Source organism: Netta rufina (assembly GCF_964035555.1).
Source record: "Netta rufina genome assembly, chromosome: 2".
Classification (NCBI taxonomy): Eukaryota; Metazoa; Chordata; class Aves; order Anseriformes; family Anatidae; genus Netta; species Netta rufina.
In genome coordinates, this window is record NC_140124.1 from 1,592,694 (window position 1) to 1,620,295 (window position 27,602).

Below are 27,602 nucleotides of genomic sequence, written 5' to 3' on the forward strand. Positions count from 1 at the left end.
CCCATCCCTCCTCACCGAGTGGGAAGATGCTAGATGACTTCTTGCAGAGTGGGGCAAAACTACCCTTGTTCCTTTTTCACCCCACTTAGGTTGCAAAGTGAGGGTTAATTGGTACAAAGGGACATATAGCACCTCCTGTTGTGAATGTGGGATGGATCCTACAAGTGCAGATGTTAGGAATTTAGGTAGTCCGGCTTCACAGGACACCTATAGCTACGAAACTCATCTCACAGCAGCAGCACGTCTCCATGCTGTCCCTTACTTAGACAGGAATATAGAGTAAGCACTGTAGCCTTTAAAGCAGCTTGCAGAAAATATGAATTATATACATCTTGTAAATAAAAGAGGAATTTTTATTCCGTCCAGCTCTTATGCTAATCATTTGCCAATCATAATGGATATGGACAAATTATATATATATATACATATATATATAAACATGGACACATATGCATCTATTGTCTTTTACAGACAAAGTGGGACGGAATAGAATGAAGGTCAATTAAAAGAAATCCCCATCCAGGTTGAGCAGTAACTTATATATTCACAAAAAATCATAATCTACCCGCACACAAAGAGCGGCAGGCAATAACTGGAAACAAGAGAAATAATTAATTGTTGCCTTCATCACTCACTTGCCTTTCAACTCAGCAGAATGGGAAATGCTGTTTAATTGCTAATATTCAAATAATGAAATACATTATCCTAATTATTCCTAATAATGAGTCCACACCAAGGAAAACCAGAAAACAATGCCATGAAATATTTTGTGTTCTTTTCAAATAGGGAGTGCATTGAAGCGCGCTGAGTGCTCCAGCCAGAGACTTGCCAAATTAATTAAATGGATCTCTTAAATGGGAAGAAAACATGATTGCAAATTTCCATCTGGGGAGACTTGGACACACAGAAGGGCACTTTGCATATGCTGATTTTATGCTTAGACATAACCCCTCTTGTTCATAACCTGAAACAACATTTGGGGACGCGCTGGAGCATAACGTAACTGGCCAAGTGAGTGCAAAGGGAGCTGTTCAGTAAAAGCTGACCTTGGCTATTTCCAGAACGGGTCCTAAGCTGGAGTCAACGGGCACAGCTCCCTGAGGGGGTCTGTGGCATAACAGCTGTCTTTGGACAGCAATCTAAGGATGTTTGCTGTGGGACAACTGCTGCGATTGCTGCCACTGCATGAAACCCAGACAATAGGGGTGTTTGTGGCCAGTAGCATGGGCTGTGAAAGGCACTTAGGAATCCAAGCTGAACACACAGGAAAAAAGCTTGTGCTGTGGGCTGCAGTGCCACATTGCTAGAGCTGTTCTATTGGCATGCTTGAACTAGCTTGGATTTCTTTTTTTTTTGGGGTGTGCATTGAAGTTAATCCTTGATCTTAGATAGTGAAAACCTTCCCCCTGTCTCTGTAGCACCCTGCAGTGTGTGGATGAGAAGCTGCCACATCTAGGCTCAGCCCTGGGAAGTCTGTGATGAGGCCAGAGATGAGGAGAGGAAACAGCTTCAGCAGGTAGGGAGAACTTCAAAACCTGAGGGCAGGCTTCACCCCCACAGGGACACGGACAGTGCAGATGTCTCCATCTGAGCCTTCTGTGCAGTGACGAGACACAAGTACCTCTTGAGCCAAGTTCACCTGACCTTGCTTTAGTTTTCACTCTGGGATGTGGTGAATCATGCTCTTGACCACTGGCTGTGCTGACCAGATCAGTGTTGACTGCAGGGACACCGAGTTGACTAATGCAGACATTGGCTTTTATGCAGATGCAAGAACACTTCTCTGTTCTTGTGATAGTATAAAATCCTCCCACTGTCCATTCTAAAAAGTCTTTTATCAGAAATGGGAGTGATAAATGATATCAGGAGCAACCTGCTGTGGTTTGATGTAAATTTACAGTGAAGAGCGATGCCTACTGCTGACCTTCCTCACAAGCTACCTCTGCTCTAGACCTGGAATCAGGGCCAGGATTCTCCCAAAACACCTTGAACCAAGGCTGTGCTCTGTTCTGGCTGCCATTCTGATGGCACTGATGTTACAGCACAGCAGTGCCTCTGTGGCTTCCACAGAGAGGAGCTCCAGGTCAAAAATCAATCACTTGCCCATTACAATAAAAACGTGTGATGGTTTAACACAATACCGAAAAAAGATGAGGAGTTGAATAGAAGGGACAGAGGCATGAGGTTTAGAGGGGCTGGCTGCTCTGGCAATACTCACAAACTGTGACTTGTCTGCTGGAGGTGCTTCAGTAATGGATTTCAGGTCTTCCTCAGAGATCCGCTCCATCTCCTCCAAAGCCGACCCAGAGTACAAGACCGCGTCCTTCACAAAGATGCTCATGGCTCTCAGCATGAAGGAGACAAACAGGTGCATGTGGATGTAGTTTCTAGTGCAGTGCAAACGCCTGGTGTGGAGGAAAGAGAGAAGGGTTGGGGCACTTTAGTCTCTCAGTTGGATATATTCAGGGTCCCTTCTGCTTCTGAAAATCCCCAGCTCCTCTCCTCAGCACCGTGCCACCTCTAGCAGCGCTGGTGCCACTGCTGCCCTGCACTCCCAGTTCACCCACGAGGCTGGTAAATGGTTCGAAGCCTACTCCAGGGGCTTGGCTGCTGCTGGCTCTGCATTAGGACAACACAGTGCCTCTGCTAATTTAAGCTCCTCTGTTTCTGACTGAGAACTTTTGGCAAGAAATTAAGATGCATTTTGCTTGCATTGGGCCCGGGTAGTGAGCATGCCTGCAGTGAGCACTGCAGTTAGTTTGCACCTAGAGGATGGTGTGTGTGTGTGGGGGGCATGTGGCATGCAGTCCATGCTCAGGGTGTGCAAACCATGAGTGCAGTGTGTGCGCAGTGTGTGCAACCACTGTGCAGCATGTGTGCAATGAGGTTGCACCTGCAGGACACTGTGTGCACAGTGCACGTGCACCTGGAGGCAGTGGGAAGTGCATTCAGTACGATGCACATGCACAGGGCATGCACGTCTGAAATAAAGATGAATTTCCATGAATGCAGTGGGTGTGCAGTTTCTGTGCGGTGAGCATGCACCCAGTGTGCAGCACACGTTCAGGGAAGGTACACTTCATGTGCTGTGCGTCTGCAGTGTGTGCAGGGAGTGTGCACACGTGCACAGTGTTCAGTGCGTGGACAATGAGCGTGCATCAGGCATGCAGCCACTTCCAACATGTGCAGACATCAGGCAGGATACGTGCACAGCACTCACTGATACTAAAGCGTGCATCTGCATGTCCCTGTCACTGGTAAATCGATCCCTCAAAGAAATCCACCCTCCTTTTAGAGTTAAATCCTTCATTCAACGACTTCACACTTGTCTGCGCTTCATGGGTTGCAAATGAAATGAGCTACAAAAGCTACAGAGCTTGTGGTCACTAAAAACCTTGCAGAGTTCCTCGTAGAATAAACTGCTTATTTTTGTGCCCACTCCAAATTCCATCCTGGGGTTCATACTTGGACTGTGCTGGGCTTTTTCCTCTGTTTGCCATTACAGACACTATCCATTGTTTGGACATGTCAAGCAGTTTTGGGGCCCCAACCCAGCAATGGCTGCATTGCAGCTGCAGGTGAATGACCCCACAAATGCTGATTGTAAAGCGCTTTAAGGTCCTTTGGGGGGAAAAGCTGGATGGTAAGAGGTGAATTAGACCTACTTCTATGAGGTATGTTTTAGAAAAAACAATCCTGCCTTTGGGGAGAAAGATGAGCTAACTGATATATTTGGAGTCCCTTTCCTGCCTCTGGTACCTGGTTAGCCATGAATAAATCAACAAATGGATTTATACCTTCTTAAATCCCTAGCTCTAATACAGAAATAAAAGTACATGTGCACAAATAAAAACTATATATTTTTTTCCCTCTCTTTTTGGGGAGCTTGTTGAAGTAATAGCATGTGTTTCCTGTACTATTATAGTACAAATTAAGCCAAATGGAGCTGTTGAGGTGTAAATGAAGACGGGCTTTGCTCCCTGCATTTGGAATGTAGCCAGTGCATCTCTGGATTACATATCATCTGGAATAAAGCCTGGCTTGGTCTCTGCTGCTGCTTTGATCCCTAGGACAAAGATGCTCCAGCGCAGTCAGCTGTCTAGCCTTGGCTGTGAGGTGCTCTGGCTGGGTGATGGAAGAGAGAGCATGCCTCCTGAAACTAGCAGCACTCATGCATTTGGTATTTTAACAACCTTGCCAGTGTCCAGTGGGAAATGGAAGAAGGGGGAAGGTATGAGAGGACAGGAATGTGGTGGCCTTTGTGGGACATGGCCGTGTTTTGGGACTACATCATGCCAAGTGCCTCCAGGAGGGGTCTGCACTGGGATGCTCCACTATCCACACAAATCCTGCCATCCGCCTTTAGCTCACTGCTGAGAGATTTGGGCGGTGACAGAGCCAAAGGCCACACATTTTATTGCCAGTGGTATGTGTCCAGGGCTTAGCCTATGCTCGTGTGGTGGGAGCTGCAGGGTCCCTCTGCAGACACCACGTGGCTGTGTGCTGCGTGGGGAATTTCCCTTCACAGCTGCTGTCTGGGCACTGCTGTCTGCTCTGAGAAGTTACTGCCAGCACCCAATGGGAGGCAAAACTTGTGGCCCTGGTCACTGGGGGCCAGGACCCTGCTCTACCTGCCTTTGGTGGCCCAAAGGACAAACTTCCAGCTGTGAACAAGATATTTCATCCTTCCCTTCCCACTTTGCAGCAAGAAGGAGCAAAAGCCAGCTCTGTGGGCTGGATGGTGCGAGTTCAAAATGGTATTTTGGGATCTACGATGAAGAGGGCGGTCAGAAAATGAGAGTTAGATGGGCGAGTGGCCATTTCTAGCTCCCTAGGGCTCTCCACATGACTTGTGTATGGACAGGGTTCCCTTCAACCAGTCCCTCCTACATGAATATTTCAGATTAGAGTGGAATTCCCCCTGTGAAACCTCAGCCATCTAAAAATTAGCCATCTATGTCTAAGCTAATCATCTGAAGGAGAATTTTAGGGACAGAAAACCCTAGAAGGTCTTCTAAGTGAGACACGTCTCTTCTCCTGTCTTCCCGTTTGCTCTAAAGCTGGTCGAGAAAACTCCATTGCAGACAAGGGGAAGAAGTTCAGACATCCCTCCCCTCATCCCCCAAGAAGTTTGACCTAAGTGCCACTACCACAGCCCGAAGCACAGATGCAACCCTGCGTGGCTTGCTGAAGAAGCACACGCCACCCCCGTTTTATCTTTCGGGAAAGCCCGAGGCTTTTCCAGTCCAGCGACAACTCGCTTAGGTAAAAACAGAGCCGCCTACCTGAAGTATCCCAGGATAAGGACAGCAACTGTGAGGGATCCCAGAGAGATGGAGTATCCAACAGTATAAATCAAATAGAGGCGATCAAAGACCTCCTGCAGTACAAATGATGGAAAAAATAGCGTCACATTAGAACGCGTCCTCCTGCAGCGTAACACATCCATGGTAGCAGTACAGAGATTCAGGCTATCGTACCTGCTGGGGGTGTCCAGCTCTGGGTCTGGGAAACCTTGGGCAATCACACCTGTTGTTGTATTGGACATTAGGGCAGCTTGGAAAGGGGTATTCCTCTTTCCTAATGACCCGGGGCGGAGCTGTGACTTTTGCAAGGGAATAGTGATGAAGATGGGCTGCTCCCACACCTGGGAGTTTTGCAGCATTTTCATCCCAAAGGAAACCAAAGCGCTTTACAAACTCTCAGCCAAATCCAGAGATCACTTGGCAATTTTTGCTTGAACAAATCGAACCTGGGACGTTTGCTGGAACAGCAAAATTTAGCCATAGGGCTATGCCATACCATTGCTGATTGACTGATGTCCAGGCTGTGGAGTGTCAACCCACCATAGAAAACATGGGGAGGGCATATTTTGGCTCAGGGATGTGAGAAGAACTCACATTTATTTATTTATTTATTTATTTTACTTAACAGAACAAAACAAAACAAAGCACTATGACAATAGTTATCCAATCCAGACACAATTTTATCCAATAAAGACACAACGTTAGTTTGCCAAAGTCCCATTGGAAAAGGTCCTGTCACAGGAGAACTCACAGCAATTAATCCTGCAGTAATTCTTAGCTCTCTTGGCCCTCTCTATTTTAGAGCTGGGTGTAGAAACCCTGATCTATCCATGCGATATTGAGATGCTTTTCTTCATTTTGTAGCTGGGGTATGAAGCTTAACTTGGGGATTACTGAACTGATTGCTGCCTGGAAAGGGTTAAAAGGTCTGCCACTATCCTGGCTTGTATGCCTTTCATCGTCTGAACTTAGAAATAAACTCTGAAGAAACCAACCAATTCAGCATCTTTCTCCTTGCTCCCTCCTCCTCCAATCCCACTCCTGCACCCCACCCCCCCCATCTTTCCCTCACCCCACCCGCTGGGTTGCAATAAAATTCGTAACACTGGGCTCTGAATGACAGCTCTGATTTTGATTTGAGGCTAGAAATGCTGTCCTGGAATGCAAAACCTCAGCCCTATTACATCAGAATCCCCAGATATGTGAATGTTTCTTTGCGGTTTCCATTGGTAGAGTGGTGTGCTTGCCAATATTAATCTAGTGTGTATGTGTGTGCATGTATTTATATATATATTTTATATATATATATATATATATATATAGGGGGGTAGTAGGCACTAAAAAGTGAATGTTAGTAGGCTAGAGAGTTTTAGGAATAAAATTTATCTTGTTCCCTTCAAGGCCTGGTGCACATTTCCCACTGCCAGATTAGTATCTTTGAACTGGAAAACATTTGCCTCCATGGTGAAAGCTTTTTTTTTTTTTTTTTTAATTTTTTTTTTTTTAATCTTACTCTGAGTTTTGGATTCTTGGTAATTCTTTGGCAATTCTGAGGTGTTACTATGCCCAGCTGAACAAAAGCATCCCTGAGACCCATTCAGAAATTGAACCGGAAAGATCCACGTTCCCATCAGACAACGACACCATTGTAGCAGCGATGGCCTTGGGAAGGGCCTGCTGATTGGCTGGCAGGACATTTTCGGAGGCTGTGGTTAATTCCTCTCATTAACCACAGGGCCTCTTTTTGAAAGGATGTCGAGTCAGAACTGCCAAGACATACACATGCGTGCATGCATGCATGCTACTGGGCCTGTCTGCAGATGTAGGTGCTGCAAATCCTACCCAGTGCCACAGTGGGGATCCTTCAGGGAAGGTGATTTTTTTGGATGGAGGACTTGGGTCCTTGGGGAAGGCCTCAGAAGGTTTCCCAAAAACGTGAGGCTGCCAAAATGGCTTCATGGGGCAGCCCGTGGGAGTGCAGCTCATGCTCGCTAGTTTCCAGGGGTGTTTGTCCTTGGGAATGGTGAGACATGGATTTACCCAAGGAAAAAAAAAAAAAAAAAGGCTTGAAGGGCAGTTCCAGGTCTCACTCATCTCCTAGCACAAGGGAGGTCCTAGCTCTGTGGAAACCACAATGCTGAATCAGGAAAGGTCCTCCAGGTAACAAAATATTGAGTCATCTGCCAGCTGAAACAACCACCATCATGGTCTGAGAAACCTCTTTTTCAAGAAGAGATGGATGGGACATCAAATAATTCACAGAAGACCACAGAAGTCATGCATGGCCAAGCCAAGCCATGGGCATAACCTCCATCATCTCAAGACAGCGTGCTACCTAACAGACCATCTTTACCCAATATACCATCCTGATACAGCTGGAGCTGAACTTAATGTCTCTAGCCAACCTGCCCTGAAGACACGCTGACCATCACTGGACATCCACTGACCTGGAGTGGCAACCCACCCTTCAGAAATCTGGCCTCACCACCCCAAAATATGCTGTTTTAAAAGGTTTGTTACTTAACCTGTGCCATTTAATTTGACCATTGCCATAATCCTTCAATGTTTCAACTGTTGATGCATGCACACTGAAAAAGAGAAGCTGAAAGGAAACTAAGGAAACAGAAGGACAAAACCTCAATGTCTATGACGATTTAGATTATCAGCAAAAGATTGTAAAACTCATGATACAGTAACCAGATTAGGGAACATTGGTTTCATGGTCAGTGTCTTTGAATGTTGCTGTCTGCCCACTCCATCCCATTCCCTGTTGGGATGAGATCATGTTGGGGAAGGTGTGTGATGGATCTAATCTTCCTCCTTTATGTCTGCCATAGCTTCTCTGTGTCTCTTGCCTGTGCCATCTCCCTGGGAAGTACCCATATTTTCCCTTTCCCCTGCCAATGGGGGCTGCAAATGAACTTTTTGAAGGTGTTCACATGGCTGAGCCAGTCATGGTACTCCTGGAGGGATCTGGGCAGGACGAGGCCCCTCTGATGTGGCTGGTCTGACTTTGGGGGTGCTGAAATGAGTTCCCATCAAGTCACGCACCATGCTTCCTCTCTAGGTTGTGCTCTGTGGTGCTCCCAGGCACTGCTCACCCTAAGGGCCCTTCCTTTCCCCTATCCTCATGGCCTTGCATTGGATTTCCTCCACCAAACCACAGGAACTCATCTCGTATGGCCAGGTGAACTGATGAGCCAGCCCACCTGATCCTTCCCTTCCCACCTCTCCCCAGCCATAAATCAGAGACTGATGAACCACTAAAGGCATAAGTACTATTGCAGATGTATTATGTGCTAAGCCTGTAACCAGAACTCCCTTTTTTCCCCTCCCTGCTGGTATGGTGGGAGACTTCCTCCCTTCTCCCCTTTGCATCTCAGCTTTCCGCCAGCCTGACCTCAGGGTAGAGACTTTACAGCAGCCGAATGGCTTCGGGAGAACAGGAAACCAAAACAGGGCTGGAGATGGCTTCTGCATGAACTCAGAGAGTGTATGGAGAAAAAAACGCAAAATAAACAAAACCCAGCCACCACGGGCATCCACAGGCTGGATGTGCCCCCTCCCACAAAGGTCTCTGCATTCCCCACTCCCTGCGGTTTGGAAATCTTCCAAGTGTGTGACCCTCAGAGCAGTTGGCTGTTACATTTTCATACAGTGCTCAGGGCTGAAGCTGACTCCTAATTTGTCCACTTCCACTGATGGGGAGGTAATTTGCATTGATCTGAGTCCAGAGGAAAACTGCTTTCCTCTGCAGGACAGCTCGGAGCTACGTCAGAGCACCAGGGATGGGGTTTCGAGGCCCCATCCCCTGTGAAACCATGGCTGTGCTTTTCCTCTTTCATTGCAGCCAGTGTAGAACAACCTGTATGAAGAGTACTTGTGCTCCCTCAACTTTCAGTATGAACCCATGGAATCACAGTGGATATGGTCCTCCAATTTGGTGTTAGATGTCTGCGGTGTGGATGGCTCAATCAGAGCTGGCCACCTGAGGTCCAGGCTGCTGGAAGAAGGTATTTTAGGTAGAAGAAGGTATTTGAGGTTTCAATTCATTGAAAAATTACACATTTCATCACAGGATGGTGCCCTCAGCCACCAGCTGCATTGACTGGGTTGTCACTGACAGTAAGAGGAGCCCAGGGTGACTAGCTCAGAGAGAGGTGTTTGGGTTTAGGTAACAATTCCATCCATTCAAGTCTCAGATGAGAGGTCTTGTCACTCTCAGGACTCATTTCAGTTGTCCTTGCACATGTCCCATCATTTTAGACAGCCAAGTGTCCTGCCTGGCTTCAAGCTGCTTTTGCAGAAACTAATGAGATTAACTAAGTCTCATATTCATATGGCATTCCCATGCAGATGTTTCTCATCCTCCAGGACATCTCATTTGACTCTGGACATAAACATAACCTAAGTTTCAGCAGCTGGATAAGGCCCTCAGGGCTTCAGTGTTTGTGTGCCCTGTTCCCCTCCAGTGTCACAGAGAGAGATGGAGGCGACTGGCTCAAACTGAGAAATTCAAATCAATGACTCCATGATTATATGATTTATTGCCTAGGTGGCTGGTGGAAAATTACATTCTGAACATCACTGCTTTGTGCCTTGTATCCAGCTTTCTCCTTTCAGACTTTTCCTTACCCCCTGTGTGAGACAATGGGAAGACTGCAACATTTATGCTGTGAAGCTGAAATGGATCCAGTGGTCTTCTGAGGGGTTGGCAGGCTGCGCTGAAGGGTGGGATTAGCAGTGTATTAGGATAGAAGAGTATGTAAGGACTTTCCAGATCAAGTATCTGCAGAGTTTCAGAAAGCTGCTGATTCAGATGCTGCTAATGACATGTTTGAAATTAGCAGGGACAGCATTTTACTGTTCTGAATGATAAGAAATGCCAGAAAGTCTCTGTCACTAGCTCTAGTCACTATTTTTCTTGCCTCTTTTACTTATTTATTTTAATTAATTAATTAAATACTTATTTGTTGATTTATTTAGTAAAAGGTATCGCTTAAAAAGCTTAATGGCAGGGAGAAGGAATATTTGCAAAAAGCACAAAATAGTCACTGATTTCCAAAGCCTAAAGAAAACAATTGTGTTGCACATGGCCTTTTGTGATGTAATTCTGTTCTCCTCATCCACAGAGGTGTCAGGCACCTCAGCTCCTCACAGTCTGGCTAGGGACTGGGGAAAGAGTCAGCTCTCAGAGCAAGACACCTGAATTTAGCTGTTTAAATGTGTCTCCAAGAGTGCTGAGGGTCTATGTTCACATAATAGTCAACAAAGCAAGGTCTTCAAATTAGGTGCCTACACCCAAGTACCAGCTGCTGTGCAAGATGCCTGAGGGTATCCACGTGGACCCCAGACAGTGTTCCAGAAGAGCACGGGTTTCATAGGTATCTGCCAGTCTTGTGCTGATGTTTTAAGTAGTTTAATATATTTCCAGTGACTCTAGGTGCCCAAGTGTAGGCAAATTAATCAGACCTCTTAACTGCAGTCACCAAAAAAAAACCACACCCAAAACAAAAAATGAAAAGGGTGGGGGGAAGTTTACATCTCAGAAGCCAGCTGAGCTCTTGGGATGCCCCATAGTAGCACATATTCCTAAAAGACAGCACTCTTCCATGTCCATGCATTAACTATGGTATACATAGCCACAGGACATCCTGGTGGCACAGACAAAATTTCCCCTGAATCTGCTGTTCACATTAACAGTGGAAAATTCTCCAAATCCCATGCTACAGCCACATGCTCAGAATGCCCCATAACTGCAAGCTTTTGGAGGGCTATGAGTAGGGAAAAATTTTTCTTTGCCTGCAGCATTTATAAACTGCTCCTAAGCACCTACTATGGGTCAGCAGTAAATGTGGGATAAGAGGGAACTATGTCTGACCGTGTGTAGCCTTTCTTGTGTTCTCATGTGAAGTATTGTTATGTTATTTCAGAAACCGCCAGACTTTCTCAGCAGACTCTAGGCATAAAATATTATCAACAACACCACACTAAAAGGCGCTTCAGCATTTGCAGGAACCCAATGGACTTAAGACTATAGACATGAAATGAGGACTGCACGACAAGATTGCTTGCAAGAATAAGGGTCTCAATGATGCATTTTTTATTTCTACGCATACTTTAAAACAGCTATCCATCCTTCATGATGTGAATGCATGACACTTTGATGGTATTTCATCTGTGTAGCTCAGTATACACTGAATAAACATGCTTTATGCCATCAGTTTGAGGCTACACAAAGTTATTGGCTCTTAAAAAGACCCCAGAGGGCTCCAAGAACAAAGGCCAGGCATACAAGATCCTGTGTCTGAACAATGGAGTTTAGATAAAGCAGTCCTGGACCATGCTGTGCCTTTCCTATTGTGTTTGGTATGTGATGGGGTTCCCGAGGCCTCTCTGATTTCTCTGGGAGCAGTAAAACCACCATGATATAAACAAGCAGTAGGAGAGGAAGACGGGATTGGTGGGCTGAGGTTTGGTCTTAGGATGGTCCATCTTGCTAGGCTGGTGGTTTCCAAGCTGAGCTAACCTCCCAAGTAGCTGGCACATATTCCCCTTCCCCACGATTTCAGTAGATGTTACATTTACCCTTAAGCTCATCCTTGAAAACAGGATGGGTTTGTCCCATTTTAAAAAAAAGATGTGTTTGGCATAAGTGTTGCTTTTGGGGAGATGGAAACAGAGGAAATTTCTGCTTAGTGAGCAAAATATACCATTTCTTCTGCCAATGTCTGAAAAGGTGAACTGAAAAGTGACCATGCTGAAGGTGCTGCTGTTGGCTGGCTGCGTGAAAGGGAAGAGGTTCATGGTTTAAGTGTTATGCTCCTCAGAGAGATATTGCCTTAAATGCTGCCTGCTAATGCCAGGGCCTCACCAGGACTTCCCACGTGTGCTGCATTTTATCCAAAGCCTGAGGAGCTCTGAGAAGACAGATCGCCCTGAATCCTATTGTTAAGGGAACCCAAGAAAACATTAAGGAGAGCAGCCAAAGGTCCTTTGAGCCCTGGTTCCTGTCTCCTCCCTGCCTAGGAGCTGAAATCTAGAGAAAAGTGTGAGAACTGAACAAATATAGATAAATATATATATGCACCTATGTGTATATATAGTATCCAACGATCCATCCAGTGATTATGTAGCAGTGCTGAACACCCTCTCCTGATGTTCAGCAGCCTGTGGCTCGGTGACATGAAGCACAGCAGACAGACAAACAGCTGGTGTTTAACCACACTGCCTTCCTCAAAGAGTGAACACCGGCCAATCTGTTCCCCTCCCTTCCCTCGTCCTCCTGTCTCTCTCTAAACACTAGAAGGAAAATAAACAAAGCAGGGCTGCCTGGTCAGGGTGCTAGGGTGGGAGGCCACAGATCTCTGTTCAGAGGCAGGGAGACCTCTGGAAAAGTCAGAGTGAAATTGGGATGGGGGATGGCCATGCACAGCTCTTGGGGAAAAAGCTTGGGAAAATTAGGGAAATAAGATTCTTGGAAAATAAGATTTCTCCTGCCTCTGCTACCCTGGTGAAAGGTTGTCTTAAAAGCAGAATATGAGAGTTCGAGGAAGCAGCCCGTGGCGGAGAGATGGGTTTCATCAAAAAGAAATCCATCTTATCTTCCTGTGGTGTGCTGCTAGGACACCTTCCTCTGAAACTCCTTCCCATCCCTCACTGAACTCCTGCCTTCTGCAGACCATGTCTGAGAGATGGGTCTTAATGGTAAGATTGATGCTACCTGCAAGGTATTTGGGGAGACACGCTCCAACAGCCAGCTGCAGCCTACCTGCTCCCCTGGCGAAAGAGGGGACATCAATCTGGGCTGTCAATCCGGCGTCCTTCAGCAGCGCTAATTTTCCCTTAGAAAACAGCCCAAGAGCAATTGCTCACCGGGCAGTTACGAGCTGTTAATTCTCCCGGCTCTGATGGCTTTAGCATACTTTGCTAATTTCAGAAAGCGGTTTCCTTGCTGCTCTGTGTGAAATAATCCTATTTATATGGTTCAGGAAAAGGCAGCGAGAGACACAAACTTTCTTTGGGGCTCTCTGTATACCGCTTTGGTCAATCTTATAATTATCCCACAGTGGCTAAAATGAGAAAACTACACACCTAAACAAACATGCGTGGACATATATATGTGTATGTGTAGATGGACGTGGGTGTTTATTTAGGTCTGTGTATCTGTATATAGAGCTATCTATGGCTATTTCTAGGGACAGCAATGCAGATATATATAGATAGTTGCAGACAGACATTTTTTTCCTAATGCTTTCTAATGCACGGCTTCTTAAAATTTTCTCTGGTTACATCTGCTCAGATGCTGTCCTACTCGGAGTAGTAGGACAACATCTGAGTATTTTGATCTCCTTTCAAAATGTTGGTTAAATGCAGCTGTTACTGGTGACGCAAAGATGCTGTTCCCCAGGGGGGGAAATAATAATAGAAAACAATCTCTCTCTAAAGACGACTAGACTATCTTGCCAAATTCCCTGATTCTGACATCTCTTGACATATTTACTTCAAGAAAAAAAATCAAAGGAAGGTTTATTAATACCAGTGCTTCAGAGCCATGCTTGGGTGTGAAAAACAAGAGCCCTTCCCTGCATTCTGAAAGTCATCCCCCAACCAAGAAAAAAAAAAAAAGAGGGTTGTTCCTTTTTTTATTTTCTTTTATTTTCACAGTGCTTTTCATGCCGTAAGGCCCAGTGGATGTATATGCATTGTTTCACTTGTTACTAAAATGCAGCTAACTCTGGGACAAAACGTGGCAACTACACAACAGCATGCAGCATCACTGTGAAGTGAGCGCAGGGCTGGGCAGTGGCCTCATGCAAATACAAGGTTAATAATAATAATCATGAATAAAAAGTGTTGTTGAAAGGCTTGTCGTAATCAAAATTCAGTTCAAAAGCTGGGAGAAGTTTCCATTATTCCTAATGCTCTTTGGCCTGGGCAGACATCACTTAGGCAGTACCAAACTGTCCAAGTAATCTGAACACTGAAGGTGGGCTAATTTGCGTTGTCATTAAATACCATCATATCCATCTCTGTGTAGCTAGAGCAAAAAAGTAATGGCAAAAGATGACGGAGCCTTGTGAACAGAATAATGAGGATAATAAGGTTCTCGGGAAGGTTTAATTAAAACAGTTCATAAAAGTAGAGGTCATAAGGAGGAGTAATTTTTTCAAGCAGGGGCAGAGCAGTGAACAAAAATGCAACGTGACCCCTCATCTAATGTTTCTCTGGTAGGAAGCACTGCCCAAGTGCCTCATCTGTGAACTGACCACCTTTGCGCTGAGGGGACAGACAAATACATGAAATCCAGGGAAAGAGATTTTTTTTTTTTTTTTAGTATTTTTTTTTCCAGCCTAGGAGCAGAAGGTCTCTATTTCTCCCTTGTGCAGGTAAGAAATGGACAACTCTCTCTTCTTTGTATCCTTTGTACCCTTTGCTTTACCATGACTAAGTCTCCCCCACTTCAAAATGAGAGGTTTAAAAGAAATGGCCTCCTTTCCATGGGGGAAATCTAGGAGACCTGCTCAGATGGAGAGGTCTGCAGGAGATGACTCCCACCACAAGACATGGCTGAGAGTGATGAGAAAAGGGAGATGAAATGCCAAGGATCTGATGTGACCTCGTAAAACTCTGAGTGAGGTGCTCAATAACTCCAGAAACTTCTCAGAAACCTCTAGAGCTAAAATAGCTCTTCCCTCCACATGTACTGGGAGGAGACATGTCCTGCTAAAACTGTTCTAAAACCAAACGTCTTCCAGTGCTGAGGAAACACACTTTGCTATTAAATAGCTGGAGCAGCACCTGGTGAATGCAACCTTGTGTGTTCCTTGACTGCATGATACAACACATGAAAATGCAGAAATAATCTCTTTGCTTACTGAACAACTTCATTCTCTATCTTTGGAGATATTCAAAGTTTGTCTGGACGTGGTCTGTGGCAATCTGCTCTAGGTGGCCCTGCTTAAAGAGGGTGTTTGGACCAGATGACCTCCAGAAGTCCCAGCCTCAACAAATCTGTGATTCAAATGTTGCTTCACCGGTGAAGAAAAAATAAAAAAACCTATGTCTAAGTTGGATTTAAAATTAAGAACATTCTCCCAAAGGGACTGTGTGTCATTTTCAAGCCTGCTCCCCATCGTTAAGTTTGTGGTTAGATCTTTATCTCCAACTGTCTGAAAATAACCCTTGCTGCAAATGATCAGTCCCTACTACCATATCCCATATCCAAAGAGGACATCTCCCAAATACCACTGAGAAACAGAGATTTCTGCTAAATACTTCACAAATTGCGAATAAAGCAGCAGCTGCACGAGGGTGGAAATGTCTTTCTCTGTGAAAGAAGCTCACACCCTCTCAGGTGACCCCACTGACAGCCAAAAAAAATTGCATCTGCAATGCACTTGTCTTGAGAGAAGTTCAGAAGCACTGCATAACCACTACCCAGCTGGGCCCAGGCAGAAAGTTGAAAATGTCAGCTACTGATTTGCCTGTCATCTAAATGTAGAGTAAGAAAAAACAATGCCCACAGATCTGATATGTGTGTATATATATACATATATATATATACACTTGAATGTTTGCCCAGGAGCATACCAAACCCTCTCCGTGTGCTATGAATCTCTTTTCTAACTTCTGGACTAGTGTCTCTGCTTCAGGATTGTGATTACACCAGAATTAGTTCAAGATCTGCTCTCTCATGCTCATGTTCTTTAGCACTGGACTTTTCCCTCACCCATCTCCAGTGAACAGACCATGTAAAACCTCTGATGTTGTAGCTTATACCTTGCCACCAAGAGGTTCTCTGATAGACACCTACAGAAGCAGGATCAGTAATGATTTGATTGACACAGGTTTTAGCTCTCTGCTTGTGCATTCCCTTGCACAGACAAGCCCATACACAAGGGAATAATTAATAATAATCTACTAACAAAAGTATTGTTTGGTGGGAAGAGGGAGTCTCAAAGACATGGAACACAACATCTAACCACTTATTAGTGCTTCTGTGCCTGCTCCAAGTTTCCCCAAGATCTTTTTACAAATGGGATTGTGGCAGCTGGGGGAACCCTTCCTGGCTTTGAGGACAATTTCCCATTCTACTAATTCCCATCAAAACAAAGATGTGGCTTTGGCAAGCTTGGATGCAGTCTCCAACAGGAGGCAGTAAACTAGAGCTCATCAAGGGTTTTAAGTGAGACTGTGCTCCTTAAGCTAGCCCTGGATGAGGGGCTAACCCCATGCCCCGTGCCCCAATGCAATTGCCTACCCTTTCCCTCGTCTCGTTGGTGAGGAACTTGGCACATTCGCTGTAGTTTGCCCAGGTGCGGTTGTTGCCTGGGACCAGCTCCCAGCTTCCATTCAGGTCACACCGGCGATAAGCGTGGCCTGGAGAGAGAAATGAGGGAGAGTGTAAATGAGGGTGGTAGAGCAGGAGAACCTCTTCCAAGGGTGCATACCATCAACCACAATGCCTCTTGCCAGCTTTGAAGCTCAGCTGCAAGAACACAGTTCCCATCTCCTTTGCAACCTCATTAGTTTTCTGACTGAGAAACCCCAGGCAGCTAATAAGAAGTTGCACCTAGTTTAGATCAAGATATTGGTTCTAAAACAAAGGGGAGAAAATGCAAAAAGTTCCAAAGCACAAAATCATTCTCAGAGCTGCAACTCTCTCTACAAAACAAAACAAAAAAATAAACAAACAAAACAAGAACAAACAAACAAACAAACAAAAACCCACAAAGACAAACTAGTGATCTTTAGTATGCCACTCTTAACTTTACTGACTGAGTCCATCTTAAGGTAGGGTTTTCTATGGCTCCCCTTCTCATGATGATGGGGAAAGGGGAGGAGGCATGAGTTCATTTCGGGATTCAGCTTACAGACGGAAACATCCATGTTCAGATGTGTGTGGGGGCACAACTGCATGGACTGTGTGTAAAAAAATCCTATTACAGTTAATGGGGATGAGACCAATCAAGAGATCCATCTTTGTGTGTTGGACCCAATGGTCTCTTCAAGTCCCTTCCAACCCCTACAATTCTGTGATTCTGTAATCTGTCCAGTGACTACAGAAGGACAGTTTGTAGAGATATCTGCTTCCATGAGTCTTTCTATGACCTCCATCCTGTGTGACTTGACCAGTGGATGCCAATGAGGTGGGTAATCCATGTCCTGCTGGGTTGTGGAAGAAAAAGGGATGGATCACCTGTTCCTCCTGGCTCCTCACATGAAATCTACGTGCGTGGGGTCTCCAAGAGAGGACATCTGTCAAGGGTTAAACTGGCTCAGCTCAGTCTCTTATAGAAAAGGCAGAGCAGGCTATGTGCAACCAGAGTGCGTGGAAATATAATTACTTGTTTTCTGAAAACAGCAGCAGTGCTCTGCTGGGAACATATAATCTTAATTCTCTAATTTCATAGGCTTTGGGTGCACAGCTTTGCCTGAGAAAAGAGAATACGCTAGCTTTGAAAATACTCTGAGGGGCGAGTGTGCTTCAATTGCTTCTAAAAACATGCACAGACTTTGTGGCACCAGAAGCAAGCCAAGAAATGTGCTGCCTGAGGGAAAGTGAGATAGGGAGGAATTCACATGTTCTGGTTACCAGCGCTGCTCTCAGATAGCCACCGTAGGGGTCTGGACAGAGAGCAGGGGTTAGAAGCAACAAACTGGTGGAGTGAAGAATACAAATCGGGAGGATATCTTGTAGATTTCCATTGCTGCAGAAAATTTGTTGCAGCAAACAGATGTGGGTTTGAGACACCCCAGGACTATCTAGTTGTAGTTACCAGCCATTGCAGTCTGGATTTGGCAGGTGGGAAATTTGGGATATTTTTATGTTAAAATAGTGCTTTTCTTTTTCTCTCAACATAAAATAAAATAAAAAATAAAATAAAAAAAAAATAGAATAGAATAGAATAGAATAGAATAAAATAAAATAAAATAAAATAAAATAAAATAAAAAAAATAAAATAAAAAAATAAAATAAAAATAAAATAAAATAAAATAAATTGTCTTTACTCCTTGTTTGTTGACTCCTCTGCATAGATGGGAGTCACCATGTGATAAGCAAAGGATGTTACAAAGGATTTCTAATTCTCTGACTACCAGGTCTCGCCTTGCTGTAGATTTCCAGGCTGTGCTGATGCTGAGGACAACACCTACCTTTGTGATTGAAGTCGTAGATGTACTCAGGACATGGCATAGCCACCACTTTGCCCGGCACGCCTTCCGGCCAGCAGACAATGCCATCCCACTCAGGAAGACAAAAGCCATCTGTAGAAGAGAAACAAACATAAAAAGGAGTCACTCGACCTGCAGAGGTGACATTAATCCCTCAGACCCAGAGTTTTGAAAGGGCTGTCCATGAAAAAGCTGCCAACGCTGCTCTTGGGATCTGGTGGGTAGCGTCCCTGACCATGGCAGGGGGATGGAATGAGATAAACTTTAAAGTCCCTTCCAACCCAAGCTGTTCTCTGGTTCTGTGATTCTGGAAGCTTGCTTTTACCTGTGAGCTGGAAAAGAACAGAAATGGAGCAGGAGAGCAGAGTGGAGAACAGGAGGACTTGAGCACTCAGGACTCAGCAGACTTATGGGCAACCTGGAGGTGGCCAAGGGAGCTTGGCTGGGTGTAGGCTTTGTGTGGCAGCACAGGTTTGAGCCTGGACTACAGTTCCATATCAAGGAGATAAATTATGTTGGGGCTACATTATTGTGAGGCTCATCCCAAGCACTTCAGGCCTCCCTGAAAGGCACTCATTCCCACAGATAAGATTGGTTGTGATTTCATTCCTAGAGACCATCAATGCAAATTCAGCTATCATCTTTACTTATCTTTTGCATCAGCCTGTGCTGTGCTGCACCACAATGTTTTGCTGCTTTCTCAGATGGGTTTGCTTGCCCGATTTTAACTCCATTAGCCTGATCTTCCCTTTACCCCTGTTTCCCTAGGATGTCATCATGGGGCAAGATGCAGGCCATGCACTGATTGATTTGGAGCTGTGCCCATGCTAATTGCCTGGCAGTGTACACATGCTGATTGACCGTCCTCTGCCTGCTGCCAAGCACAGCATAGAAAGGTTGAATTTTCCCAGCTTTTCCCCTTGCTTTCTCACTAGTTTGTGTTTCTGCCTTTTTGTGTTTCTGCCTAGTTTGTGTTTCTTCCTGCTCAGTTACCAATTTTCACAAAATGAGCAGAAAGAGAACGGGCAGGTGAAGAATATCCTGGGAGCTCTCTGTGGTACCACTTTGAAAGGCTAAGTGCTACTTCCTAACTTTTTGGGAATGGAGTGGTGGGATGGTTGTTAGTGGATTTTTCTTTAAATCATTTTTGTTATACCTTTTGTTCCATGAAGAAAGCTAAAATACATGTACACTTGAAGGAGAAACCCTGTCTCCCCCCAGGAGGTCTCCTTCTTCCTTCTGCATATGATAGTTACTTTCAGAAATCTGATTTATGTGCTTAGTGCAAGGAAAAGGAGAGGCACAAACCGAGAAAAAAGCCCTTTTACACCTACTTTTCTAAAAATTGATGAGTATGTGTATGAGTATTTAAAGTACTTTAATTCTCATTTCGCAGTTTGCTGGAACTTGAGAAGTAATTAAGCAGGTCTTCTATCACTTGGAAATCATGAGAAACTTTGCTTCTCTCTTCACTAATAGAGGTCCTGGGCAATCCTGCAGAGTGCCCTGTTGAGCAGGTGGGCTGAGAGGAGTCAGGAGGGAGTCTGCCCCCCGTGGGGTTTGTCACTGGCTTCTGAAACAGCTGAGAGAGCAGCACTGATGTATTTGGTGTGCATGGGACAATGCCACCACTTGCCCATATTTGAAGGGCCAAGACAACCTTTAGGCTGCTAGAAAGCTGTGGGAAATGACCCTGTGTTCAAGACTACTTTAAGTAGAAGGAAGCCAAATCCTTCCAGCTTGTTGGTCGCCCCTTTCCTGAAGCTTTTATTCCTAAGCTCCCATTCCCATGAGGGAGCATGTTCCCATGCTGACGTGTGGTTCAACGTGGGCTGTTTCCCATCCCTGAGGAGTCTGGGAGGACTATGCCCCAAATTTAACCTAGTGCTTGCGTACTCATTTCATTTGGGCTGTATTAACCACCAGTTAAAATCCAGCCACAGTAGCATATTTGAAGTGAAAACCAATCACTGGTGAATCTGCTCCAGCTCCACTTTTCACTTTACAGAGCCCCTGGGCTCTGTACCAATGGCAGTCCACAAAAAGGAGTTTATCAGAGGCATATAAAGTGCCTGACAGAGAAAAATTACATGAGAATCAAAATAAAACGGAACAGCCTGCTCTTATCTGCAAAAGAGCTCCACTAGCAAAGAAATGATAAGCATGGTCAAGATCTCAGAGTGTTTCATTAATATCAAAGCTGGTGCTTTAGTAATATTTCAACCGAACAGTAATTTATCCTTTATAATGCATGTGCTTTCACAAGATTAAATAAGAATCCAGGTTTGCTTTAAAAACCTTTAGCTGGTGTGGTGCCCTTCAGGGTCAGAGATGACAGTGATCAATTCACTTTGCTGGCATTTTTGGACATGAAAAACATCAGAAAAGCTCATAATTTAACAGCCGATTCCTTATCTTTCATTTAGTGTTAATGAAAAGGACCAGACTAATCACCCTCTATCTTTTAAAGCATTTACTAGGAGTGGGGGAAGAGGAACTAGAATTCCTTGGCATCGGTGTGATAAAAAGGAGGAAGAAGTTTATTGCATGATCTCTGCTCTGAGTCACATTAGAGGAAGATTAATACTAGATTTCCTATTCATGAAAACTGCGTAAGCCCTGCCATTTGGCTCATTGTGTTGCAGGATAACTTACACCATGAAAAATAGTTTATTTATTTTTTTTTTAGTTCTCTCTAAAGATCAAAAGAAAAAGGAAAAAAATGCTCCACAAAATTTGGATTAGGTCAAGATGTTATTGCTTCTGAGTTCTTTCTGCAGACAAGAAAATAAATAAAGATTTCATTTAGCCCTTAAAGTGCTCTTGATTAAAATAAAATAATTCATCTTACAAAATAAATAAATTTGGGTAGATTTTAAAACGAACACTATGGAGAAGCAACAATGAGGAGAGGAAAAACAGTGATCTAAATGACTGCTCTGGAAGTCCTTTTACTTTTCTAATGTGTTCAGAATGACTTGCAAAGTTCAGCCCTCACTCGTGAACAGTTTCATTAAATATAGCACAGCAATTTTTGTCCAGAAAATGTTAATTTGAAAAAGTGTCTGGTGGTACTCCTTCCCCATTTCGTAAACATACCCCCCTCACACACTTGCATATGGACAAATGCAAAGGAAAACTGATACTTTCTGGATAAAAAAAATATGAAATTATTTACTTTTGGTTCTTTATTCCCTACTGTCAACCCCCACAGAAGCAGAGGGTTGAAGGTGCTGCGCAGGAAACATGGTTCAAACTGGCATTGGGACCCTGGTGGATGGCTGTTTTATCACGTGGACAATCTGGGGAACCACCAGCTGCCCCAGAAATCTGAAAAAATATCATCTCTGGCATATCTTGGTGCATCTGAAATCTTCTAGTGCTTCTATGCATTCACCCATGGAACTGATTTTTAAAGCCATCAAGGATCTCATGGGACTCAATCTTCAGAAACCATCTTTTACCCCCCAAAATTGCAAATGAATCTGTTGCCACTATTATGAACTGTTATGGCACAAACATCTTAAACCTCTTCTCCAACTCTTCATCCTCCACTGCTTCTCCCTCCCAGCTCCGTGCTTTGAAAACTCATTTCAGCCAAATTCAAAAGAGGGGTAAGAAATCTCATTTGTCATTTCCTTCCTGCAAATTTCTCTGGGAGTGATGATTCGTAGAGAGCTCCACCACATCCTTTCCTGCCACCATCACCTCACTGTCTCTCTGGTCTGCACAGCAGACACCTTTACAATAAATTTTGCTTCAGACCACTGGTGTGATAATCGGGAGCAATTGAGACTAAATTCTGCATCTTCTGCCTCTAACTTTCCTCTGTTTTGCTCAGTCTAGAGATCATTTAGCAACAGAGCTGGTGATGAAATGGAGACGAAAGGTACCACATATTCCATTGGTATTGTGCTGGAATCCAAACAAGACTTTTTGTTTTTCTGTTTTCCCAAATGCTTCCTCCAAATGTTTTTTCTTGGTTTAGAAAAATATTAACACTACTAGTAACTTGGCTCCTTCCTGCTGTGTTCCTTTTCTCCTGGTCATTTCTCAAAACAAATCTACATTGAATTACAAGAAAAAATCTGAAAAATGGTGAGGAGATTCAGGAAAACAATATAAAAATCCACAAGCTGACAAGTTTTCCTGATGACTATACATAAATATATATATATAAATTTTATAACCTTTATAGTTGTCATAACCTTTAAAGCTGTCATTATTATTATTATTAATTATTATTATTATTATTACTATTATTTTAAGATCCAACACCTGCAAGTAACATGCTTTTGCCATGCTAAAAATAAGTAAGGCTCTCCTGAGACACTGTTAATGTTTAGAAGCCCAGATCATCAGAAGGAATCCTGTTTGTTGTAAATGTTGAGCTCTTGACAAATTCCTTTTTTTGGTGAAAAATAGTTTGAGGGTTCAAATATGCTGTTTGGATCAATGCAAGTGGGCAGCTTTGGGAAAATAGGTTGCATGTTCCAAGTGAACTGGGAATGCTAAACATTTATTTCCTTGGAAGAAATAGTAGAATTCACTGAAGATGTAAGTCAAAAGGAATGCATAAACTTTAAGAAAACAAGTAAATCTCATACATATCCCACATCCTAAGTGTCTTGGATGTGTATCAGTCATTTGGGCAATGATGGATGGAGGATATGGCTTGTGTTTCAGGCGTGTATGTAAATGGGAAAAGCTCCTTTGCATTCAGAGCTGTAGCTGTAACTTAAGAATGGAGACAGAGAAGGGAGGAAAGGCACCAGAGATTCTTATGTTTGCAGGACATCACCAACAACTTCAGTGCTTGTGCATGACATCGTGAGTGGCTGGGAGTAAAGTAAGACTTTTTTGTTCTCTGGAGTCTTTACAGATGCTTCATCCTAGTGTCTTTCTTTCAATTCCTCTGGTTTGATATGAGTTCAGGGAGACACAATGATTGTCCTTGTGGAGGAAGTGAGGAGCAGTGGTTTTTCTTGGAGGCTGCACATTCAAACAGAAATGATGTTGGGACTGTTCCCTCACCCTCCATGATTTCAGCCTCTGTCACCTGTAGCAGAACAGGGCTGGGCTCTGTGTTTGAAGAGTTTCTGAATTCGCCACCAGGCAAAAAACCTAAGCTCTTAAAATGGATTAAGAAAACCCACCTTTTTAAGTAGCTTGCTGGATCCAAATGATATCCTGTGTGATTGTCTCAAAAGGAAGAGATGCTCATGGGGCAACCTGCTTTGGCTGGAAGTCCTGTGGTCTCTATTGCCACCAGGGCTGGAGAGGGATATTGCTTTCACTCACTGGATTTTGGCCACTAACAAACACATATTCAAGCCTGTGTTCTCTGCCTAGACTCTTAGACTACAAAGCTACCACAGCGAGATCAGTAGAAGTCAACTGCTGAGGCTGGAATCAAAGCTTTGTCTCCTAAGGTATATTCTGCTTCTTCATTCTGCTGTAATTTGCTAGAGGAGGCTTCACAGGTCCTGAGATGTCCTTGCTAGTGTCAAAGAAAATAGCCTCTCTGGGGAAAAGTTTGTAAATTCCTTTGGCAAAGAGAAACAGAAAGAAATTCTTCCAGCAATGAGGAAGGACTGGTAGAGTGGAAGAATTTGCTGCTGGCTCTGAAGGAAAATAAAATAAAATAAAATAAAATAAAATAAAATAAAAAAAAAAAACAAAGAATTAGAAAGTTTTTCTTATCCTGTTGGTAAGCCTTATGAATGGAGATGAGCTCTGAAAGTGAGAGAAGATGCACAAATAAGCATGTGCAAACTGGCAGTGAACAAAGCTCATCCTGGAAATTAAGACAGAGCTTCTGCCCTTCAGATGATCTTGTTCGGGATAAGAACTCTGGAAAGAACAACAGGTTTTGTGTCCCTAAATGGTGTTAAGGTGGCTTCTGATTACATAGAATGGATGCTGCAACACTTGGGTGCAACAACTTTGTATGTACAAAGATGCCAACACAGCCCCTCCTATAAGTACTTTTTATGCCCTCATCTCCTGGATTTAAGATTCCCAGCTCACCACTTCCTCAAGAGAAGCTAAACTGCAGAAAAGCTCAGCCTCTCTTTCTTTCACTATTTCACTGTAAACCTCACCTCCAGTTTCCTGATGCATTTCCCTTATGACTTTTTTACTTTGCTCCTCAGACCATCTCTCCAGCTCACTTGAGGCCTCATACATTCAAATCCTGTTTAATCTAAGTTCTTCCTCGTGTCCATACCATCACCAAAACTGCTCACTTTAGTTGTCAAAACTTCTTGGTCTTATTATTCTTAGTAGGTTCTTTTTTGCATGGTGAAGGTGGGACCTAATATTACACATTTCTTAAATATATGTTTACATTTGCTGATTTAATGACAACATTTCAGGATCATTGAAATGGGGTTACTTCCCCAAACATTCATCAGTTCACTGTCTAACCCAAAGCTACCAGCACCTCAGTGAAAGGCACTGAAAGATGTGGTCCTCCACAATAAATCTCATGACACTGGGCAAGTATAAGTCACAACTCTGTTTTATTTCTCTGCATCTCCATGCCATTTTATTATAGTCTGTCTTTGCCCATCTTCTAAGGCTACCCTGTAAAACCTTCCAGGAGTTGTGCCTCATTGCCTGTGGTGTCTGAAGCTTACCGTTATAGCATAACCATTCCAGGTGGTTGGACTGTCGTGAATACTCCCTTACAGCAGCACCATACTACAGAGAGGTTATAGTTACACATATTACTGTAGTTTTAGAACAGATGTGCCTTACAGCTCTCCTTAGTCCTTGAGGGCTGAAATCTCATTGCACGGAAATCGTCTTCATTAGTGCAAACCAATAAGCTATTCAGGATGCAGCAAGCAAATGCTCTGTTTGATACCACTGCTGCAGGACTTGGCTTTTGAAGGCAGAAAGGCCACTCACCGTGCTTGGTGAAAAGGCACATGCATCTCTTGGTTTGCTCTACACAACCCCTTTCTTCATCTCTGCTTGCACACCTGAGCCCCGTCAGTATTCCCAGCACACTGCAGGTTGCTCAAGTGGAGGAGGGAGGGAGGGAGAGGTGCTTTCAGGCCATGCCTGCTCATTCCTCAGGCCGCATCCCCGGGGTGCACTGAGGGCTATTCTCCCTTGCCTGTCACATTTCCCTTGCCTCCTCCCCCTGTCCTTCCCCCCCAGTCTCAATTCTGAGCCCTATGCAAGCGGTACATGCATGTGGAGAACACATTAAAACCATCTGTGAAGCTGCTTGGCAGCTGGATAAATGCAAACATGGTCTCGAGGTGTTTATCTAGGGGTATGGAATATAAATCAGACCGACTTCTTCTGGCACCATGCGAGGCACCAGGGAGACCACATTTGGAATACGGTGTGCAATTGTGGTCACTCTATTACGGGAAGGACATTTGGTGGATTGGAAACAGGCAGGGAGGAGCAACCGAAAAAATGACCCAGCATTTTGGGACAGGAGCGGGAGAAAGAGAGGCTTGGAGGGACAGCGGCTCTGCAGAGGTTGTTTGGTGCTGCAGACATGTTCCAGACCTGGCTGTCAGAGCATGTGTGCGTGTGTTTGTCTATGTATAGATGTGCCAGTGCCTATGTGTGCAGAAGGGTGTCTGCCCTGTGTCAGTGTGTGCATCCACAAAGACCTGGGGGTGTGCATGGGCAACATGAGTGGGAGGAGAGGCGAAGGGTGGATGTAAATCCCCAAAGACCTTTACTGGTCTTCAATTAGTAGAACACCTCTTGCATGCTCAGTCCTAGAGGAAACGGGCTTCAAAGGGGAGAGATGAGAGGGGCTAGGGCCTACTTCTTGTCACACCATGTCTTTCCTCTCCCTCAGGCAGAATGGGAAAACCACAAGCTTATGAATGCTACCAGACAACTGCTAACAGGACACAGATCTGGAGGGATGGCTGCCACGACATCACTAGCCCATTTCCCATGCTGCCTGTCCCCTGCCAATCCAAAACTCAAACTGCCACCTTCAGCAGCCTCTGTGGTAGCACCCAACATGACAGCACTGGCCCTGCTTAGCCAAAGCACCCTCCTTTCCTCATTCAGCTGTGTGCAGTTCTTCCAAAACCCTCTAAATCTCCATCTGCAAGCTGATAGTGCTGGTCTTATAAATCATTAAAAATAACTGTAGAAATAAGTGCAGTAACAAGTACTGAACTGCAGCTGTTTCTGTGTATTGTTATTTACCCCTCTCCATGCACACATGGACCATTTACTCCTATCATAACTCCTGATACTTGATCCTCCTGTGCATTGCAAGACCTATAACTCTGCTAAGAAGACATTTTTCAGTGGGAATAGAAGGCTTTGGCCCATAAACATCTGCAGGTAGAGGCCAACTCTCAATATTTCTTCTCTTGCTAGCTATAACTCAGGCATGAGCACAAGCTAGCTGTGAAGAGCTACAAGCCCTTGCTAGCCATCACAGCCTGCTGACATGAATAGCTGTAGCAGAGGGTTGGGGTGGGAGAACACATCTCTCCATAGGTCTTCTGTTCTCTTTTGACCTATTCTAGAACAGACACAATGAGAAACCCAGTCTTGACCAAGACTCACTGATTATACCTATACCACTCCATCCAGAAGACCATAGCCTGTTTTCATGCCCTGTAAGCCCAGCATGGCTCATATCCATTTGAAATCCTCATTTTGCATACCCAAGAAGAACAGTGTTGTATGTGCTGCCATATGGAAAATTCTTCTGGCTGATACTAGTCTGTAAATAGTGTCCACAGGGGCAGTGAAGGTTGTCCCAGGTTGAAACTGCGTGGGGAGCATGCTAAAAGGGGATGGCGAGGTTGTCTGGGGGGCAACATTTGTACCACAGCTGTGGTCCAGACTCGCTGAGCTGTGAGGACTGAGAGTCCACAGACAGGGAGAAGCTAAAAGAGCAGGAGGAGATGTGAGGTTTGTGGAGGTCTGGGGTGTTCAGGCAAATCTTGAGTGCCCTGAATGCTTTCATATCCCTTGGCTTCAAGGGCACCTGAGGCTGCTCCCTACCTCTGAGGACACCCTGGCAGGATGGATGACCAGGGATAGGGCTTGAGCCTCTGGGAAGAGAGCCAAGAGCAGATTCTGAGCTTCTGCAAGCCCAGAGATTTCCTGGGCTTG

General features: G+C 44.5%; 1 protein-coding gene across 2 annotated transcripts in view; it reads right to left on the reverse strand.

The window, feature by feature from the left end:
• The window catches only part of PTH1R (parathyroid hormone 1 receptor), a gene marked incomplete at both ends in the record, with an annotated part of 113,629 nt that overhangs the window by 17,321 nt on the left and 68,706 nt on the right, over positions 1-27,602 (reverse strand). The window contains 4 exons of one of the 2 annotated variants that reach the window (XM_084282956.1): positions 2,219-2,405; positions 5,286-5,380; positions 16,570-16,688; positions 18,465-18,575. In XM_084282956.1, the coding sequence (XP_084139082.1) occupies positions 2,219-2,405; positions 5,286-5,380; positions 16,570-16,688; positions 18,465-18,575 (512 nt within the window). Of the gene's footprint in view, positions 1-2,218; positions 2,406-5,285; positions 5,381-16,569; positions 16,689-18,464; positions 18,576-27,602 lie in introns of those variants that run through there. The other variant, XM_084282957.1, reaches the window with a different exon arrangement.